Raw genomic sequence first — 16,649 nt, 5'->3', positions numbered from 1 at the left:
TCTGGCTTTGGCCTATCTACCGACTGCCAGTCTCTCTCCCACAATCCTACCTAGAGGTGTGGAGATCTTCAACCGGTAATGGGATGACGTGGGGTCAGCTCGTCGAACTCCCAGCCGTTATAGGAGATTTCCGAGATCAGGTTACGCTACTCACTCGTAGCTCCCCAATTTCCTCACGATGATGGGTTGCCACCGGTCCTATACACAGGCCGAGAACTCGGAGACTGAACCCAGGCGGACTGGAACCCATGTCGTCCCGCAGTCGGAGTTCAAAGCAGAGCGCCGTGTTTCATTTGCAATAACAAATATCTTCGTTGGACAAATGCATACCAAAAGAAAATAGAAATATAATAATATTAAAGCTCGTTATTCCGGGAGATAACAAGGTTTGTCCGGAAAACCAGAAGAGTGGGTTCAATTCCGGGAGGGTTGGCAAGCTTAAAGGTACCCAATACGTAAACTTGATTTCATAACTTTTCTGCATAAAAAATATCAGAAAGAAAACTTAATAACATTCTAAAACTGCTAATCCCTTTGACTTCATAACTAGGCTTACCAAACCGGAATCTTCGGAATCGACCTCGGTGCCATGATCTCTCGGACAAACTTTGCTATCTTCCGGAATGACGAGATTCGTATTATTTTTTCTATTATTATATTTTTATAGTATTTTACGTTGAAGAATGTTGTTATAGTATTGTGCCTTTAGAAGAGTTTGTGTATTTGCATCTTGATTTTGTTTACTATACTTACATAATCGTGGTTACTTGTTTTGATCAAGTTTATTCAATTTTGTATTCATAGTAGGAAGACCACAAATAGATAACAGCTACGGATGTCCGCAGGATTTTTTTCAGGGAGGGGCAAGCAATGTATTATTTCCAGGGGAAAACCATGCACATTCCCTCCATAATAGTATCGCCCCATGAAAAATACTCCATATGCTTGAATTTATAATATTCCATGCTAATAGCTGTTATTCGTAACATTAATCTTCCAGAACATATTAATGTAAAGCATCGTTCCTCAACCTATGGAGCGCGAGGAGGCATTTCATGGGTCGCTCGAAAATCTATTTACTGTGTCTTAGAACCTATTACGACGAACATTCAAATTACTAAGATATATTGTTTTAACATTTTAAATTCAACCCTCGTACGTAGTCTAAACTCTACATTTCTGTTATTCATCGGAAGGCATTGGCTGCTAAAACTATACCGAGTGGTTTCAAAACTGTTCAATCTTGTGGTTAAAATCGTAAACTTTATAAAAGCTCGTCCGTTAAATTCAAGACTTTTTTCTGTGCTGTATGATGAAATGGGCAGTGAACATAAGCAGCTCCTGCTTCTGGGACTTGACGCGCACTCAGATACTGGCGCCTATTGTTATGGGTCCCAAGAAGTGTAAAGTATGTCCCGGACTGAAAAAGGTTGAGAACCACTGCTGTAAAGAAATCTCCTGAAATGCTATTCTTCAAAGTTAGCAAGCCTATTCACAACAATTATTCCTTCTGACGTTACGGCAATTATCTTCACAATTATTCAAAGGAAACATCACACAGAATTTAGCTAAGTCACGTGTTGAACTCCTTCACATTTGCTATCAGCCAAGTGAAGCACCTGATTCCAACTTATCGCTCAAAGGCTTATCTCGTCCATTGTACTGCCTGTATAGGAAACAGAACCGAGACAAAAGTTCTGGACAGCGGATAGTCTCACTATTCACTTGTGTGTTATTCGAAAGTGTATCTATGTGGTCCTAAATCCCGCAACAATGGGGTCCATCTTCAGAAGTGAGGAAATGAGCCTATTGCAGCTCTTTATACAGCCTGAGGCTGCTTACTCAACAATTGCAGAGTTCGGAGAGACGGGGTTGTTGCAGTTCCGGGATGTAAGTACAGTATTCAAGACGTAAGAACTTACTTAGACTTACTTTCCAAGTTACTGTTGAAATATGCACCCTATCAAAAGTTTCCATTGGTGTGTTCTTAATGCAGACCTTCACCAAAATCACAACTATATTAAAAGCAAAACCTCAGATGTGTCATGCAAGGTTGCCAACTACAGTAAAATGTTCCTCATCATAGGAATTTTTAACAATAGATTTTTCCTCGAGTGTGAATTGGCTTGCAGTGCTCCTATCTTTGTATGTAGGAGAAGATAGTCTGTAGGAAAGAGAACATATGTAATTGCATAAGAATCTGTGCTCCGAAGCTCTTAATGATAAACAGATGCACAAATGTACGCGACATGTATCGCTTGAGGATTTCGCCAATAGAACGCAGGTTTGTAGAGCCTGTCATTCCGCTACGGTGTGAAACGTTGCTGTTGATTAGCTCGTTACAAAGCGCCTGTCACTTTGGTCTGAAATCTCCTCAAGTCTCTTTCGTTCCGATATTATACAGGTTTGTCTTGTTTTCGGTTTCGTCTCCAAGGGCCTTTTCTCGTGTCGATATTGAAAAGGTCGTCTTTGTCACAGCATCATCCTTAAATATAAGTTAACGTTGTTTGAGACTTTGACTGATGACCTTAGGGGCCGACCCCGGATTGAATTACGGCTGAGCCATTGCCTGCCTGGGCTAGAATCGATAATAAGTGCTCAATCCGTAGATTTTCTTCTTTAACAATATAACCGTTTGCCAATTATACGTATCAGAGAGGGTCCGTACCTCGGTGTACCATTATTGGATTTTCCTAAAGATTTACATCCCACGAAGTCCCCCGTTAACGATCGCTCATTAAAATTTAACGATCGCTATTTATATCTTCCCGGTTTGTCTTACAGAAACCCTGAAACCTCAGAAATAGAAAGAGAATTCACATCCACTCTATCTTACTTGTAACAGGTGGTGCAAAAGTCATCATCCTATTTGAACTGACCTTTATTTTGACATCTTGTTGTTTATATCAGTAGTGTTTTGTCAGTTAAATAGAAGATACACACGATATTTATTGTGTGCGAAAATGAATAAGTATACCCCACACACAGCCCGCGAAACATTAGCTCTTTTGCGTGGCACTTTTCCGGGCAGAGTAATATCCCGTTTTGGTGATTTGCCATGGCCGGCCAGGTCCCCCGATTTGTAAGCTCAAGATTTTTTTTCTTTTGGGATATTTGAAGTCATTGGTTTATGTGAATAAGCCAGAGACGTTACAGCAACAAAAGGGCAATATTCAGTATGAAATTGAAAACATTTCTTCGCAGATTTTTTCCAACACCACCAACGCAATAAAAAGAGCCCAAACTCATCAGTTCGAATAGTGGTCATTTATTGGATGTTATCTTTAAAAATTGAGGACATAAAACTCAATAAGAGTTTAACACAAAAAAACTACTTTGTTTAATTTAAAACCCAAGCTATAGGCTAAGAGAATCAGGTGATGACTTTTGCGCCACATTGTAAAAGTAACACATTACAAATTACTTTCTTTTCCTTCAAAATAACATGCTCGCGATACGGTTTCACGAAAAGTAACAAATTACAATAACAAATCTGGTACTTTGTCATACATCAGACATGTAAGACATTTCAATAGCAACATTTCTGTACAGTTACCGGCAATATAAATGGCACACCTAGATCCTGGAATAATCGCTTCGCTGCAAGATGTTACATGTGTTACCTAACTCTACGGCGGCGATGACAGAAGCTGCCATTGAAAATTTGCTATTAAAATACACTTATCACTGTAGAGTTAGGCAACACACATAACTCCTTGAATGGAAGCGAGTCTTTCATGATCTGGTTGTCCCATTTTTATTGCCGGTGAGTGTACGTCAGCAGAAATATAAAAGAAATAAGGAATAGAGTAGCAGTAGGGTCATTTTGTTTCTTAATGACCGAGTTTCCCCTATTGTACACACATATAGTGTATGTTGGTTCTCAACTGTGGTACACGTACCCCCAGGGGTATATGAACGACTTGAAGGGGGTACGCGATCAGCTCGGAAGAGAAATGTTCAGAAAACCACACGATAATATTTTTGCTGCATGTGTGTAGAGCAAACTTCATTGTTTCAGGCTTCGTAACTTTAAAACTCCACAGGAAATTAAGGCTGGTTTCGTCACTGACACTCTTATCTTTATTCATGTTTTGAAATAATATACTTAGTCGAAATCTATGACAGACTAAATATGGAGCCGAATTTTCGCTTGAAAGTTCCAAGTGCACAACCAAACATCAAGAGACTGTGTCAGGCTATGCAGACACATCCATCTCAATAGAAACTCTGAGGATTTACAACAAAAACTACAAAATTGTGATTGACAGTTTGTTTACAAACTTATTTTTCTTCTTTACTTTTTTTTCAACAACTCTGGAAAAAATATTTAAAAATTAGTTTTTCCTATACTTCTTAGCATGCATGTGTTTCATATTTTTATTCCTGTAACTAATCATAAAGATTGTAAACGTAGGAACACCCAATAAAATAATAAACGTAGGATTCTAATGTTTATTTGTTTACTATCTTTCCACATCCAGTCATTTCGCTCTATTGTAGATACACGTCTCCAACATACCAAAAACACCCCACCTCGCTCGCAAAGGAATATGAGTCAGATTGTGTGCTATTCGTTATTCGTTTGTTTCCTTTTTTGTCTGCTGAAGTCATCATCTGTGTACTGGTAGTATTATTAATATATTTAAGTTTAATCTAAGATCCATATTACTTGACTTAGTTAATAAGTTTCATTTGAGCAATATTTTTTTATGTTATGTTTAATTCTACCATTACGCAGATGGTCCTTTCAGAGTTGACCGATATCCACTAATCATGTTTATTTGCATTCAATTAGATTTAGAACTTCCTTATTCCAAATTGCTGATTAATAAGATATTTTCCACTTCAGAATAATATAGAACATTGAACCAATCCTAATACGTAATTGGAAACACAATCTGATTCCGGTACATTTATTTTGGCCTATATGAAGTGTGTTTATATTTGTAAGTTGAATAATTAATGTCAATCAGACATTTATATGATATGTTACGCTAGGTTTCTTGTTGGAAAATTTCTATTGTCGAAGTTACTGTTGTTATATATGACTAAAATTTATAGTTGTAGTGTTTCCTCAATAAACTATGAAATATACTATTTAATGAAGAATGATGAAGAAAACAAAATAGAAGATACAAGCCGAAATGAAGGTAGAATTAGGCATCATTATAGATGCACCAAGCCAAATGGGAAGTCTAGACGTGGTGAAATTTGAGATGGGGATCAAGCAGAAAATTGAGCTGCACTTTTCGCTCTATCAGTATGTCAGCTTTCATTTACAAGGTACTTGTCCATGGTCCAGCGATTATTTCGGCTGCTCAAGATGTCGGAAACCACCATATAAAGAAATATTATCCGAAACACCATACTCGGACCAATTCTCGGGGAGGAGGAGGAGAAGAAAGTAAAAAAAAAAGGATGATGCATGTAATCCTTCGACTCCTTAAATCCAGTCATCTCCACAGAGCAGCACTTCAAAACGATGTATTCCACTTCCTTAAACGCACCCCCCCCCCCCCCCCCCAGTCACTGGCTGATCTTGAAACCGATCGAGATGGAAATTGTAAATACGTTGAACAACGCATAAGTCGTGGTTTACTGTATTGTGAGTGCAATGGCATTAAAATATCATAATAATGTCCAATATTGTGTTATTTCCATAAAATGATAGAATATGTGAAAAACCCTGCATTCTGAGGTCACAGACCAAAAAATGAATTTTGACCAGGTTTTCCGTGCATCTGGACCACTGTGCAGAGGATGCACTTACAGATTTGAATACTTTACTCATGCACTCATTGTTCATTTGCTTGAAATCACGGCAGTCGAAAATCAGCTATATGTTGGTTGTAGTTCTAATGCAGGGGTTCCCAGACTTTTTCGTTTCACGGCGCCCTTAGTGTTTCAAGATTTTCCGATTTTTCAGAATGTAGGCCTATCTAACACTTGCAACGCTCAGTTAGTGTGGCTAGTTTCCTTGCCTTAAGTTAAAAAATAAACACATACGCGTACTTCAAATTCAGAAACATTTTATGTGTGAAAAATACTAAATAAGCACATATTTGGAACAATCATATCATTTCAAAACACTGAAGTTGCTGACCAAGGCAGTTTATTAAGATTTAAAAACACTAAAATAAAACATATTTTAGTTTAGTTCTTTGCCTGAGGAAGACCCTGTTACATGTAAAGTGTTTTTAAATCTTAATCAACTGCCTTGGTCAGCAACTTTAGTGTTTTTAATCTGGAAATAAGGCTTGATTATATTACCATATCATTTCAGTGAAAATATTGGAACATTTCGCGAGGCTCCTGTAAGCCAGTCAGAGCGCCGCAGGGCTCCGCGGTGCTCACTTTGGGAACCACTGTTCTAATGAGTGGAAATATATAAGAACATATAAAAATTATATGTTATTTTTATGCTGCAAAATAAGTGTTTATAACACGGAAAAAGATTGTGTTCTTATTGGTACTCGTATCTCCTGATTGTATTGGGCGCTGCAGTCAAAGTGAAGTTCGAAAGATTTTTACTTCCAGTCCAAGGCTTCAAGACTGAACTGCGACACCATTCTCGGAGGATGTTCACTTCAAGTGCGGTCTTGCACATTTCGGACACGGCCTAAACTTGTGGATAGGTTGTACTGCATTGTTGTTCTTTTCATTGTTGCAGCTGAACGAGAAAGCGAGCGCCTTCCAGAAGAGATTCGTCACAGAGGTGAGAAGATGCGAAGAGCTGCAGAGGAAGCTTACCTACATCCAGGAGGAGACCCAGAAGTTCAACATCCCCACACCGGAAGCTGACAACACACCGGAAGCGCCGGACAAGAGAGAGCTCCTTGAGATGGAGGTAAGATGTATTGATATCTCGAAAATGAGCAAAGGTGAACTTCTAAAATTTTCTGCAAATGAAGTCCTAACAAAAGCAAATTTAACGAGACATAATCGATTTTGATTTGGTTTGTGCGTGGGAAACGAACAACTGAAAGTCAACAGTCAAAACATTTTTAATCCTTTGATATCTCCGAAACCATTCGAAATAGAAATACGAAATTAATTGCATTGAAACAACTGTGAATATTCTAAATGATACGTTACGAAGGCCACTATTTATATTTTGAGCCTTGGCAACACTGATTGAAGTTAGGCGCGATTTGACGTTTACACGGAATCATCTGGCATTATTGACCATAACGTACTTCAAATGTTTTGTCAATAGCTTGATTTGTGTTGTTTATGTTGGCTTGGAGATTGCGCGACAACAATAAAATGGAATTAACTCGTGAACATTTTCGTGCGATGATTTTTTACGATTTTCAACTTACTTCCACATTTGGCGATGAAGCTCCATCCTTTGCCACTGTGAAACGCTGGTATAACGAATTTAATCGTGGCCGCCATTCGCTCACCGACGAGATTATCGAAGGTCGTCCAAAATCAGTTGTTGTTCAAGAAAACATTGATGCTGTGCAAAACCTAATACTGCAAGATCGTCATGTGACATACTGTGAGATTGAGGCAACCATAGGCATTAGTTCCACCAGCATATATAAAATATTACATGATCATTTAGCTGTGGGAAAGGTATGTTCTCGTTGGATCCCACACAATTTGACAAAAACTCAAAAAGACGCTCGCGTCAATTGGTCCAAACAAATGCTCAATAAATACAATCGTGGTGCTTCAAAAGACGTATATAAGATTGTAACAGGTGACGAATCATGGATATATGCATATGAGCCGGAACGTAAACAGCAGTCGACTGTATGGGTGTTTCAAGATGAACCCAATCCAACAAAAGTTGTTCGCGCTCGAAGCACATCGAAACAAATGGTCGCCTGTTTTTTCGGGAAAACTGGTCATGTGGCAACTGTGCCTTTAGAGGAACGTAGAACGGTGAACTCTGAATGGTACACAACAATTTGTTTGCCAGAGGTCTTCGGTCAAATACGGAAAACAAACAAACGCCGTCGGATCATTCTTCATCACACATCTCGTCTAACAACCGACTTTATGAACAGTCAAAAAATCGAATTGATGGGTCATCCGCCGTACAATCCTGATTTGGCACCCGATGACTTCTTCTTGTTCCCGAATGTCAAGATAAAATTGCGTGGACAACGAACGATTTTCGTCGGCGGAAGACGCCGTTGATGCGTTCAAAAACCATATTATGGAGGTGTCTCAAGAAGATTGGAAAAACTGCTTTGACAAATGGTTCGAACGAATGCAAAAGTGTATTGACCATAAAGGAGAATACTTCGAAAAACAATAAAGCAGTTTTCAATGCCAAATTCCTGTTTTTTCATTGTTAGGCTCAAAATATAAATAGTGACCCTCGTATTCTTCTCGATCAGCCCGTACATCTGTCTATTCTAGGCAACAATGGAAAGTATGCTGCTGGACGAGGTGTAAGAGATTCTTAAATATTAAAGTAAAGGTGTTGAATTTCTTTGACACTTTCAGTTTTTAGTTTTCACGAAAATAGGTTTTCAAAACAAAACTTTTTCACTTTTTTCAAAAACCTGTTTAGACAGCTCTAGTAGCACTTTACTCTCACTATTTGTGTTTCAGAATCCAAATTTGTGATATATATTTGTCATACTTAGAGTACGTTTATCACGGCAGTATCTATGGATTTATATTTTTTATGTATTCAATGGCTCATATTTTACCATAGGCTCACCTGGAGAATCTAGAGAATGAACTACTAGAAGTGAATCAAAATTCGATCCATCTGAAAGAGAATTTCTTGGAGTTAACAGAACTCAAATATGTTTTGGAAAAGGCAAAGGAATTCTTTACGGAGGTAAGGAATAAATATTATCAACTTAACGTTATAGCATGGGGGTGGCAACATTTAAATAACCTTTGTATTCCTTTATGATTAATGAATAAACAAACATATAAACGTACATATTATTAACGTTAAATGACAACGCTCAAGATAGCTGAATCTAACTATATGTATTCAATCTAAGTACACAAATATTTGTCTTGTTTCTAAACATTTACATACACACACACCCACAATTACGAAAAGTCAGAACATATAATCGGAAACAGTTTACAAGCATTCCAAAAATTGTACGACGTTGCCAATTATTTAAATATTTTTAAATAAAAGTTGGAAATACGTAATATCGAATCATTAAGATGTGTCGTATACTAATCATGTTTGTAATGTTTACTCACATGAAAAGGTTGAAAATGTATATTTACCTTACAATAAAATGAATGAAAAATATTTTAAAACGAAACATATAGATCACCTGGTTGATTGCCTGAGAAAACCTCTTCATCATATTATATAAATATCATGTCGTTCATATTCACTTTGTATGCTACTCTGTATTATATGCAACTAAACAGTATTGAATAAATATGACAACTGTTACATACAATGCATATTTTGTTATGTGCACAAATTATATACTCTTTTTCTTTCAGGTTTTACATTGTTACGTCCATACATTATATTGTGTACTTTAAATAATAAAATTTTATGTCCAAAAATTGTTGTCCTTGCATGGGGTTGGTAGCTCTTGTAGCTTCTTGTATGGGAGACTTTTTCTGCGGAAGAATGCGTGTGTGAGTTCGTGTGTACAGTGACCTTATGATATTTTGAAATCACCGCTACATGGTTGTTCACTATTTACCTCATAGTTTTGTAGCCGTTAAAGGCTATTATAATTAAACTAATTCCCACAATTTCTTGAAATCTATTTTGTTCTTCTATTAACAACTTTATATTCATATCGTTTCATCTCTCCTTGACAATAATAAAAATATAAAACCGAATACTACACTATGCATAACCTAATACTATATTTTCATATATATGTTATCAAGATGATACATAATATCCTACCTAATTATTCGAGTCGCATACCAATTCCTACCAAAAATATTTGTTTTTTTTCTATAATTTAACTATGTTGCACCACACATATCTGTGGTACGCCAGACTTGCCACGCCGTGTAGATAGGCCTTTAGATGTATGGAATGGGTGCTTTGCTTTTCTGTGAATGGTTGATGCATGTGCTTCATATGTGTTTTTTTCTTTCTGCTTCGGGTTTGAGGCGAGCTTGGGATATTCAAAGCGTAGGTGTGTTGTGTCATTCTTAGAGTGCCTGTGGGATGCATTAACAGTCACATTGTGTTGAATAGGTGGATATGTATTTCGGAGAAGCCGATCCCGCGTTGGAAAGAGATGACATTGCTTTGTGCAGCGACAAGGGGATTCAAGCTGGTGGACAGATTGTAAAAATGGGGTAATTATGTGGTACTATATGAAGCACTGCAAAATATGCAATTTTGATCTAGAGCCTCGTGTCAGTAACAGAGACGACATCAGTACGCTACATTTACCCAGCAAACGCGAAAAACTATAGAAATAAATTATCTGTGGACAAAAATGCACATTTCTTATATTGTAATTTCGAGCACATTAAATATTCCCGCCCCCTCCACCTCACTTTTCATTTATTTATGGTGCCGTCACTTCTCATTAACGACATTTTTAAAAAAATCGATTAGAACAGACCGGCTTATCGTCTAAATTCTGGTGAGTCTTCGTTCAGATATTTGTAAAATAAATCTAGGTCATTCTCCTACCTACATTCCATACGACGATTTTGTATTTGATTTTTCAATATATTTCTCTACACTTTACAGACATGCACTTGCATATACGAGTTATTGTCGAAAACAGCCACACAACGTGTCCAAGTGAAGAGCTCTCATGAAAATAAAGTCACACTCGAAGTACTGTCCTTCTGCAGAGTCTTTAGATCCAAAGTGGATGAACTTCTGAAACGCTCCCTTTGCCATGGACTGCAAACCAGCTGCTGCATTCCTCTTGATATCTTCGAATATTGACAGACGTTCACTCCGTAGTCCCGTCTTCAGATTAGGGAAAAGCCAAAATTCTGAAGGTGCCAAATCAGGCTCGTAAGGTGGTTGAAGACCCAGTTGAAGCTATTTGTCCGCCAGAAACTTGATATTGCATCTTTGCACGAATTGCGCCATTTCCCTATATGCATGCGACAGGGATTAACTTAGCAACATTTCTGTAACGACTGTGAGATACTACAGTCACCCCACATGTCAAGTGGCGTGTAACATTGCCACTATCATCCGATAAATCATGGTGTCACATCTCTGGTACTAACATATGTTACCTTATACAATATATAATTTCATAATTAAAACATGTTCTTTTTTTTAAATGAACCTGAAGAGGTTTTTCTTGCATGAAATATTTAAGCTATTAAACAAATTTACTTAATTCACCGCTGTGCCAAGATCAGGATTGCATATTTTCTTTTGCACTCAGTAATTTCTAAGTAATGTATAACAGCTTATTCATTGGCGTAATTAAGATTTCATTTTGGGGCAACCTATCAGGAAAGCATATAAACAAGTCCTTCACTTTTCTTAAAAGATAAAGAATTTTAGTGATTCCCCAAAATCTAACCAATAGGGACATGGTTGTAATATTTATGAGAGTCAGAACCAGTTGAGAGAAAATTAAGCATTTCTCTTGTTGAAAAAGTAATATAAATACAGGTTGTCCGGGCTAGAAATATACAAAAATAAGCACATATGTTTGAGCATCTGTAAAGTTTTATTACCTTTGTCTCGTTTTGTACGACGTAAGTCAGAAACGTTTTTTGTGTGTACGCTGGTACCCCTCAATGTGGGCACCAACCATTGTAACTCGACAGATACGAAACTGAAGCTCGTGTCAAGTGTTGACCAGCATTTGAGGCGTTATTAGCACAACGATACGCTGTCTCAAATCACCCAAATCGTAAACTTTCCTCTGGTACCCAACATCTTTAATAAAGTCCCATGCAAAAAAATCTAATGGTGTTAAATCTGTGGATCTCAGTGGCCAGGCAGTTTCTGCGCATGCGAGACTTAACAGCACGATTGGTCGTACAAGTGGACTACTGAAATCTGACATCGATTGTGTATCGACTAAGCTTCACTACGAGACAATATAAGGAGTTGTTTTCGCATTATAAACAGTTATTTTTGTATACCTCTAACCCGGACACCCTGTATTATTGGTAGTGAGAATTCTAAGGTGTATTGAATCCTGCTGCCAATGACTTTCATAGTTACTGGTGTGTAACTTATAAACCAACCGTAAGATATTGTTCAGCAGTCAAGTAGCTTGGTATGTTTGTTGCAACAATGTCGGGAATTCAGTGGAGTTAACAATATATGTATATGTAATAGTAGTAGAATGTGAAATTGTATCATTGTAAGGTATGTACTGTATAATAGGTGAGGAAACAAAACATATCTTTGTTGTAAAAGGTAAATCTAGTACGAATTTAAATTTGAAATTGTTAAATAACTTGGTTCGAAAGTAAAGAGCAAGATAGTATGCGACGTAGAATTTCGCAAGCAGTTGACAAGACAACTTGACGCTTGAAATACACATGAACATTTATTTAATTCTTAGTTTTGGACTTTTAACCACTGTATTATTTTTAAAATTACCAACGTTTCGGAGATTGATTCTGCCTCCGTCTTCAGGGTAGTGTGTAAACTAAGAATGAATGAATCATTACTGATCAGCTACAAAGAAGAACATTTATTTAACTTGCTCGTTTAGGTAAATATAGATTTATCTTTCATTTCGACAATAGAAAATTCAACCGTAGAAATGAATACAAAAAAACATTCTCACCTATTTATGTTATAGCTCGTGTTTGGGGTATGACAACTATCAGGTTTGTTTTGGAATCATTGGAAATTTAAAAAAAATCATTAGGAAAATAGATAGCCCTCCACTCAATGGAACTTACACTAAATTCAATGTGAGTCAAATGCGACATCCGTTTATGTGACATAATGTGTGTCTTGATGGTATGTATGCCTTATTACATTTATAATCAAGTTTTGTATTAGTATATTTCAATTTTCTTACGGGGTGTGAATGTCTGGGATTTTATGTAGTATGTTGTATCAGTTGTATCAGTTGTACAAGAGTTGAAAAATTAAGTATTTACAAATAGAAGTGCATGATTTTGATATGTTGGAGTAAAGTTGTATGCAAGGGCGAAATATAAGATTTTCCAGGTAAGGGATAAACTCCTGCATGCCCCACATTGAATAACATATAGGTGGCTTTACACAAAGGTAAATTGGAGTACTTCGGCCCTGCGACTAGTCACATGCGACTGGTTGCTTTCAATTGCCTGGATCGTAGGCAAAGTTGCTAAACAACAAGTTGCCAGTTGTAGCTCGAGGGAAGTGGGAAACCTTGATGATAGCATCCGACTTCAATATGGATGACAAACTGCTAAACAATGTATTCTGTATTTGCTCTACTTTTACGTCGCTGATGACTACGATGCGGTTGAATGACGACTGGATGAAACTGAAGAATATTGAAGGTGTCCCCATAGGTACTTTACAACTTTGTTGTCATACAGCAGCAACACAACTTGCAATTGACACAAAGAAACTTACCATGCCCCACTTGATTTATCAACGCATGAAGTAACTTAGTTATTTTTTCAAGTAGTAATGGTAACTGAGCAACTATAACTGGGTTACTTTTTGAATGAAGTAACTGTTACTAAATTACTTTTAAAAATTCCAAACAGGGGTAGTTGTCTACTTGTGTACGATAATAAATGAGAGTTTAGAATTACTTTGTTTCAAAGGATTTTCCAGGATTTTGAAAAAAAAAATACTGAATTTGTTTTTACATATTTTTCTCAATTTTGGTCATCATTGACCTCGTGGTAGGAGCACAACTTTGGAAACAAACACCAAACTATTTATAGCAAAAACTGTTCGCAAATCATACAAATAAATTTGCTGACCAAAGCAGTTCATTAAAATTTGAAAACACTTTACAAGTAACGTTTCTACCCTTTATCAGAATCTTCCTCAGACGAAGAACTAAACTAAAAAAATCTTTAAAGAAAACTTTAAAAAATCTAAGGAAGACCCTGACAGAGAGTAGAAACGTTACTTGTGTTTTTAAATCTTAATAAACTGCCTTGGTTAGCAACTTTAGTGTTTTTATATGGAAATAGGTTTAATTATATTACCAAATGAATTTGCTACTATTTTTACATATTTGAAAACACCTGAATTTAGAAATTCTTTCATAACACTTTCCAAGTGACTGCTTAAATTGTAATGCTTAATATCCTAATGTCTATATCACCCCTGAGAGCGTTTCATGTTATCATTTGTGTTGATAGTTAAACTCAAGTGCCACTGACTCAATGCAGGCACTGGTCACAGAGGAGCTGGGGCAGCAGGGAATTTCTTCTGCACATCTGGGGTGAGTACACTGAAATATGGAAACGTGTGCTTCCAAATGGAGTCGTCAAATATGAAGGTATTATTAATTGTGGTGGAGGGTTGCATTTAGAATACTAACTTTGTTAAAAATAGATACTACATTTTAGCAATAGAAAACTAGATAAAGTTGTTGGAAGCTGTCAAACCATTGCAATTACACAATTTTGTTCAATATTAACCTGATGTTAGAAGCACAACTTGGGGAAAATAAATACCAAACTATTTGTAGCAGAAACTGTTCGTAAATCAAATGTATTGCTACTTTTTTACATATTCGAAAACATACATCAATAATTTATTTCATAACACTTTTTAAGTTACAACAACGCATTGGCGTAGCTAAACATGAGATGGTGGGTCTGACTCGCTCTCGAAATTTTGCCAAATTATAATTTTCTACAATATATTTCGAAAATACATTAATTGCTGTTGATTGGATGAGTGAATGAGTTTTGGTTTTGAATTTCGTTTTAAGTCCACTTTTATGTACAGATAGGTTACTTCGGACTGGACATATACTCTGTGTCAGCAATCGTTGGAGCAACGTCGCACGTAACGGCAGAGAAGGGGAGGAAACGAGTGGGTGGAGCGAAGCAGTGCTCGCTGCTGAAAACTACTGGTGGCTGCCCCACCTTTTCCTCTCAGGTGGTCATTGGTCGATTGGTTATATTGAATAACGAGTACTAACCTGTGTTATAAGAGTTGCTCAAAGTTGTTCACGCGCTATCTCGGCCCAGAGCCGAAATGAACGAACGTATAACAAGATCATCTCACTGCGTAATATCCAAATAAGAGAGGGATGTACTTCAAACACTCTACATACGTTCTTTATACTGTATAATGTGCTAATTGAGTGGAAATGTATGTTTTTTAATATATTTTTTTCTAAGGATGTTAGGTTAGTACAGTACCTCAAAATATTTTTAGGTACATTCAAAATGGTATAACACGAATGACAAATAGGTACTAGTAATTCTTTAAAAGGAATTTGGCGGATTTTGTTAATGAAGTTTGTGTTTTGTAACTGTTTATGAAAATTATGATCCTTTCGAAGTCCCTCCTGAAAATTCATCTGGGAACACCACTGTCTACACATACCAGAAGCTACTTTATTTGAATGTAATATTTGTCTAAACGCACGGCCATGAAAATAGGCGGCTGGGCAGAATTACGCTGGTGCCACATATGGGAAAGCAAAGCGAGAGCGGGACAAAAGTGGCTGGTTCCCGCGCACTGTGTGGCAACTTGAACCGGGCTGCGTTGCCTAGTTCGAGCGTCAGGCCGACCTCTCTCCGAGACACTTTTGTGTCATCACTGAACTTTCGAGCAAATACTGCCAGTCTGTATCACATGAACTACAAAGCCCAACTCTACAACGAGATAGTTCATTCTCTTAAAGCTTGACACGGGGTTGTGCTTCGACGTGGCAACAGCGCGAACTTCTGCCACCCGCCTAATTTCATAGCGGTGCGTTTAGTCTCTCTGAATTTCTTCACTAGTAACGTCAAGCACACTTCACCAAGTTCTTAAGTTTGTAGATATCTAGAGTTTTTAGAGTGTGATGTACTGAGTACAAACTTCAGCGTCATGTAATGACCCTTTCTAACTGAAATATCTTGCTGGATAGGTTTGTAGCGGGAGTGATACCACGAGAGAAGCTTTCATCCTTCGAGAGGATGCTGTGGAGAATATCCCGAGGAAATGTCTTCCTGCGACAGGCAGATATCGAGCAGGAAATGGAAGATCCAGTGACCGTGAGTAGTAATCGACTATACCGCTGGCAATCCCAGCTGTCGGCTGGGAAACAACGAATAGTTCAATTCTCTTCGACTGACATTTTCGAGTCACAAGGCACACGAAACAAATGAGCGTCGGATACATAGCATGTTGCCAAACGTACTGATCAACGGGGGTAGGGGGGAGAGAGTTGATCAGCGCCGTTGCTGGATAAAAGTTGTACAATAGTACACAAAGCACGGAAAATTAATACACAAAACACCCAAACAATGTACATGAACATGTGTAACTTACATGTGTAAAATATTAGCCCTCAGGAATACACAGTGTTCGTACAGCAGGGTTGCCAACTACATTAAAAATGAGACAAATATTGCGTGATTTTAACGTGAATATTTGTCTGAAGAAGACCCGGTTAAAGGGTGGAAACGTTACGTTTACAGTGGGTTATTGCACAATACGTTCTGCCTTGGTCAGCATTTTGAGAGATTTATTCAACATGGAAACAAGGCTTAATACCAATGAGGTTATCTTACAAGTTAATTCCAATGATATGCTTTCTTCAACTTTT

General features: G+C 37.4%; 2 protein-coding genes across 4 annotated transcripts in view; one reads left to right on the top strand and one right to left on the bottom strand.

The window, feature by feature from the left end:
• Nrx-IV (neurexin-4) overlaps window positions 1-16,649 on the bottom strand; it is a 114,191-nt gene that overhangs the window by 91,266 nt on the left and 6,276 nt on the right. The gene's annotated exons all lie outside the window — the stretch shown is intronic.
• Window positions 1,684-16,649, top strand: part of LOC145992689 (V-type proton ATPase 116 kDa subunit a 1-like) — a 62,678-nt gene continuing 47,712 nt past the window's right edge. Inside the window, exons 1-5 of one of the 3 annotated variants that reach the window (XM_083129080.1) lie at window positions 1,684-1,890; window positions 6,674-6,850; window positions 8,681-8,809; window positions 14,239-14,321; window positions 15,969-16,095. In XM_083129080.1, the coding sequence (XP_082985206.1) occupies window positions 1,774-1,890; window positions 6,674-6,850; window positions 8,681-8,809; window positions 14,239-14,321; window positions 15,969-16,095 (633 nt within the window). In that variant the 5' untranslated portion in view covers window positions 1,684-1,773. Of the gene's footprint in view, window positions 1,891-6,673; window positions 6,851-8,680; window positions 8,810-10,171; window positions 10,276-14,238; window positions 14,322-15,968; window positions 16,096-16,649 lie in introns of those variants that run through there. The other 2 variants (XM_083129072.1, XM_083129088.1) reach the window with 2 other exon arrangements.

Source organism: Lepisma saccharinum, chromosome 1 (genome assembly GCF_977018435.1).
Source record: "Lepisma saccharinum chromosome 1, izLepSacc3.1, whole genome shotgun sequence".
Classification (NCBI taxonomy): domain Eukaryota; kingdom Metazoa; phylum Arthropoda; class Insecta; order Zygentoma; family Lepismatidae; genus Lepisma; species Lepisma saccharinum.
This window is presented reverse-complemented; position numbering and strand designations above follow the sequence as displayed.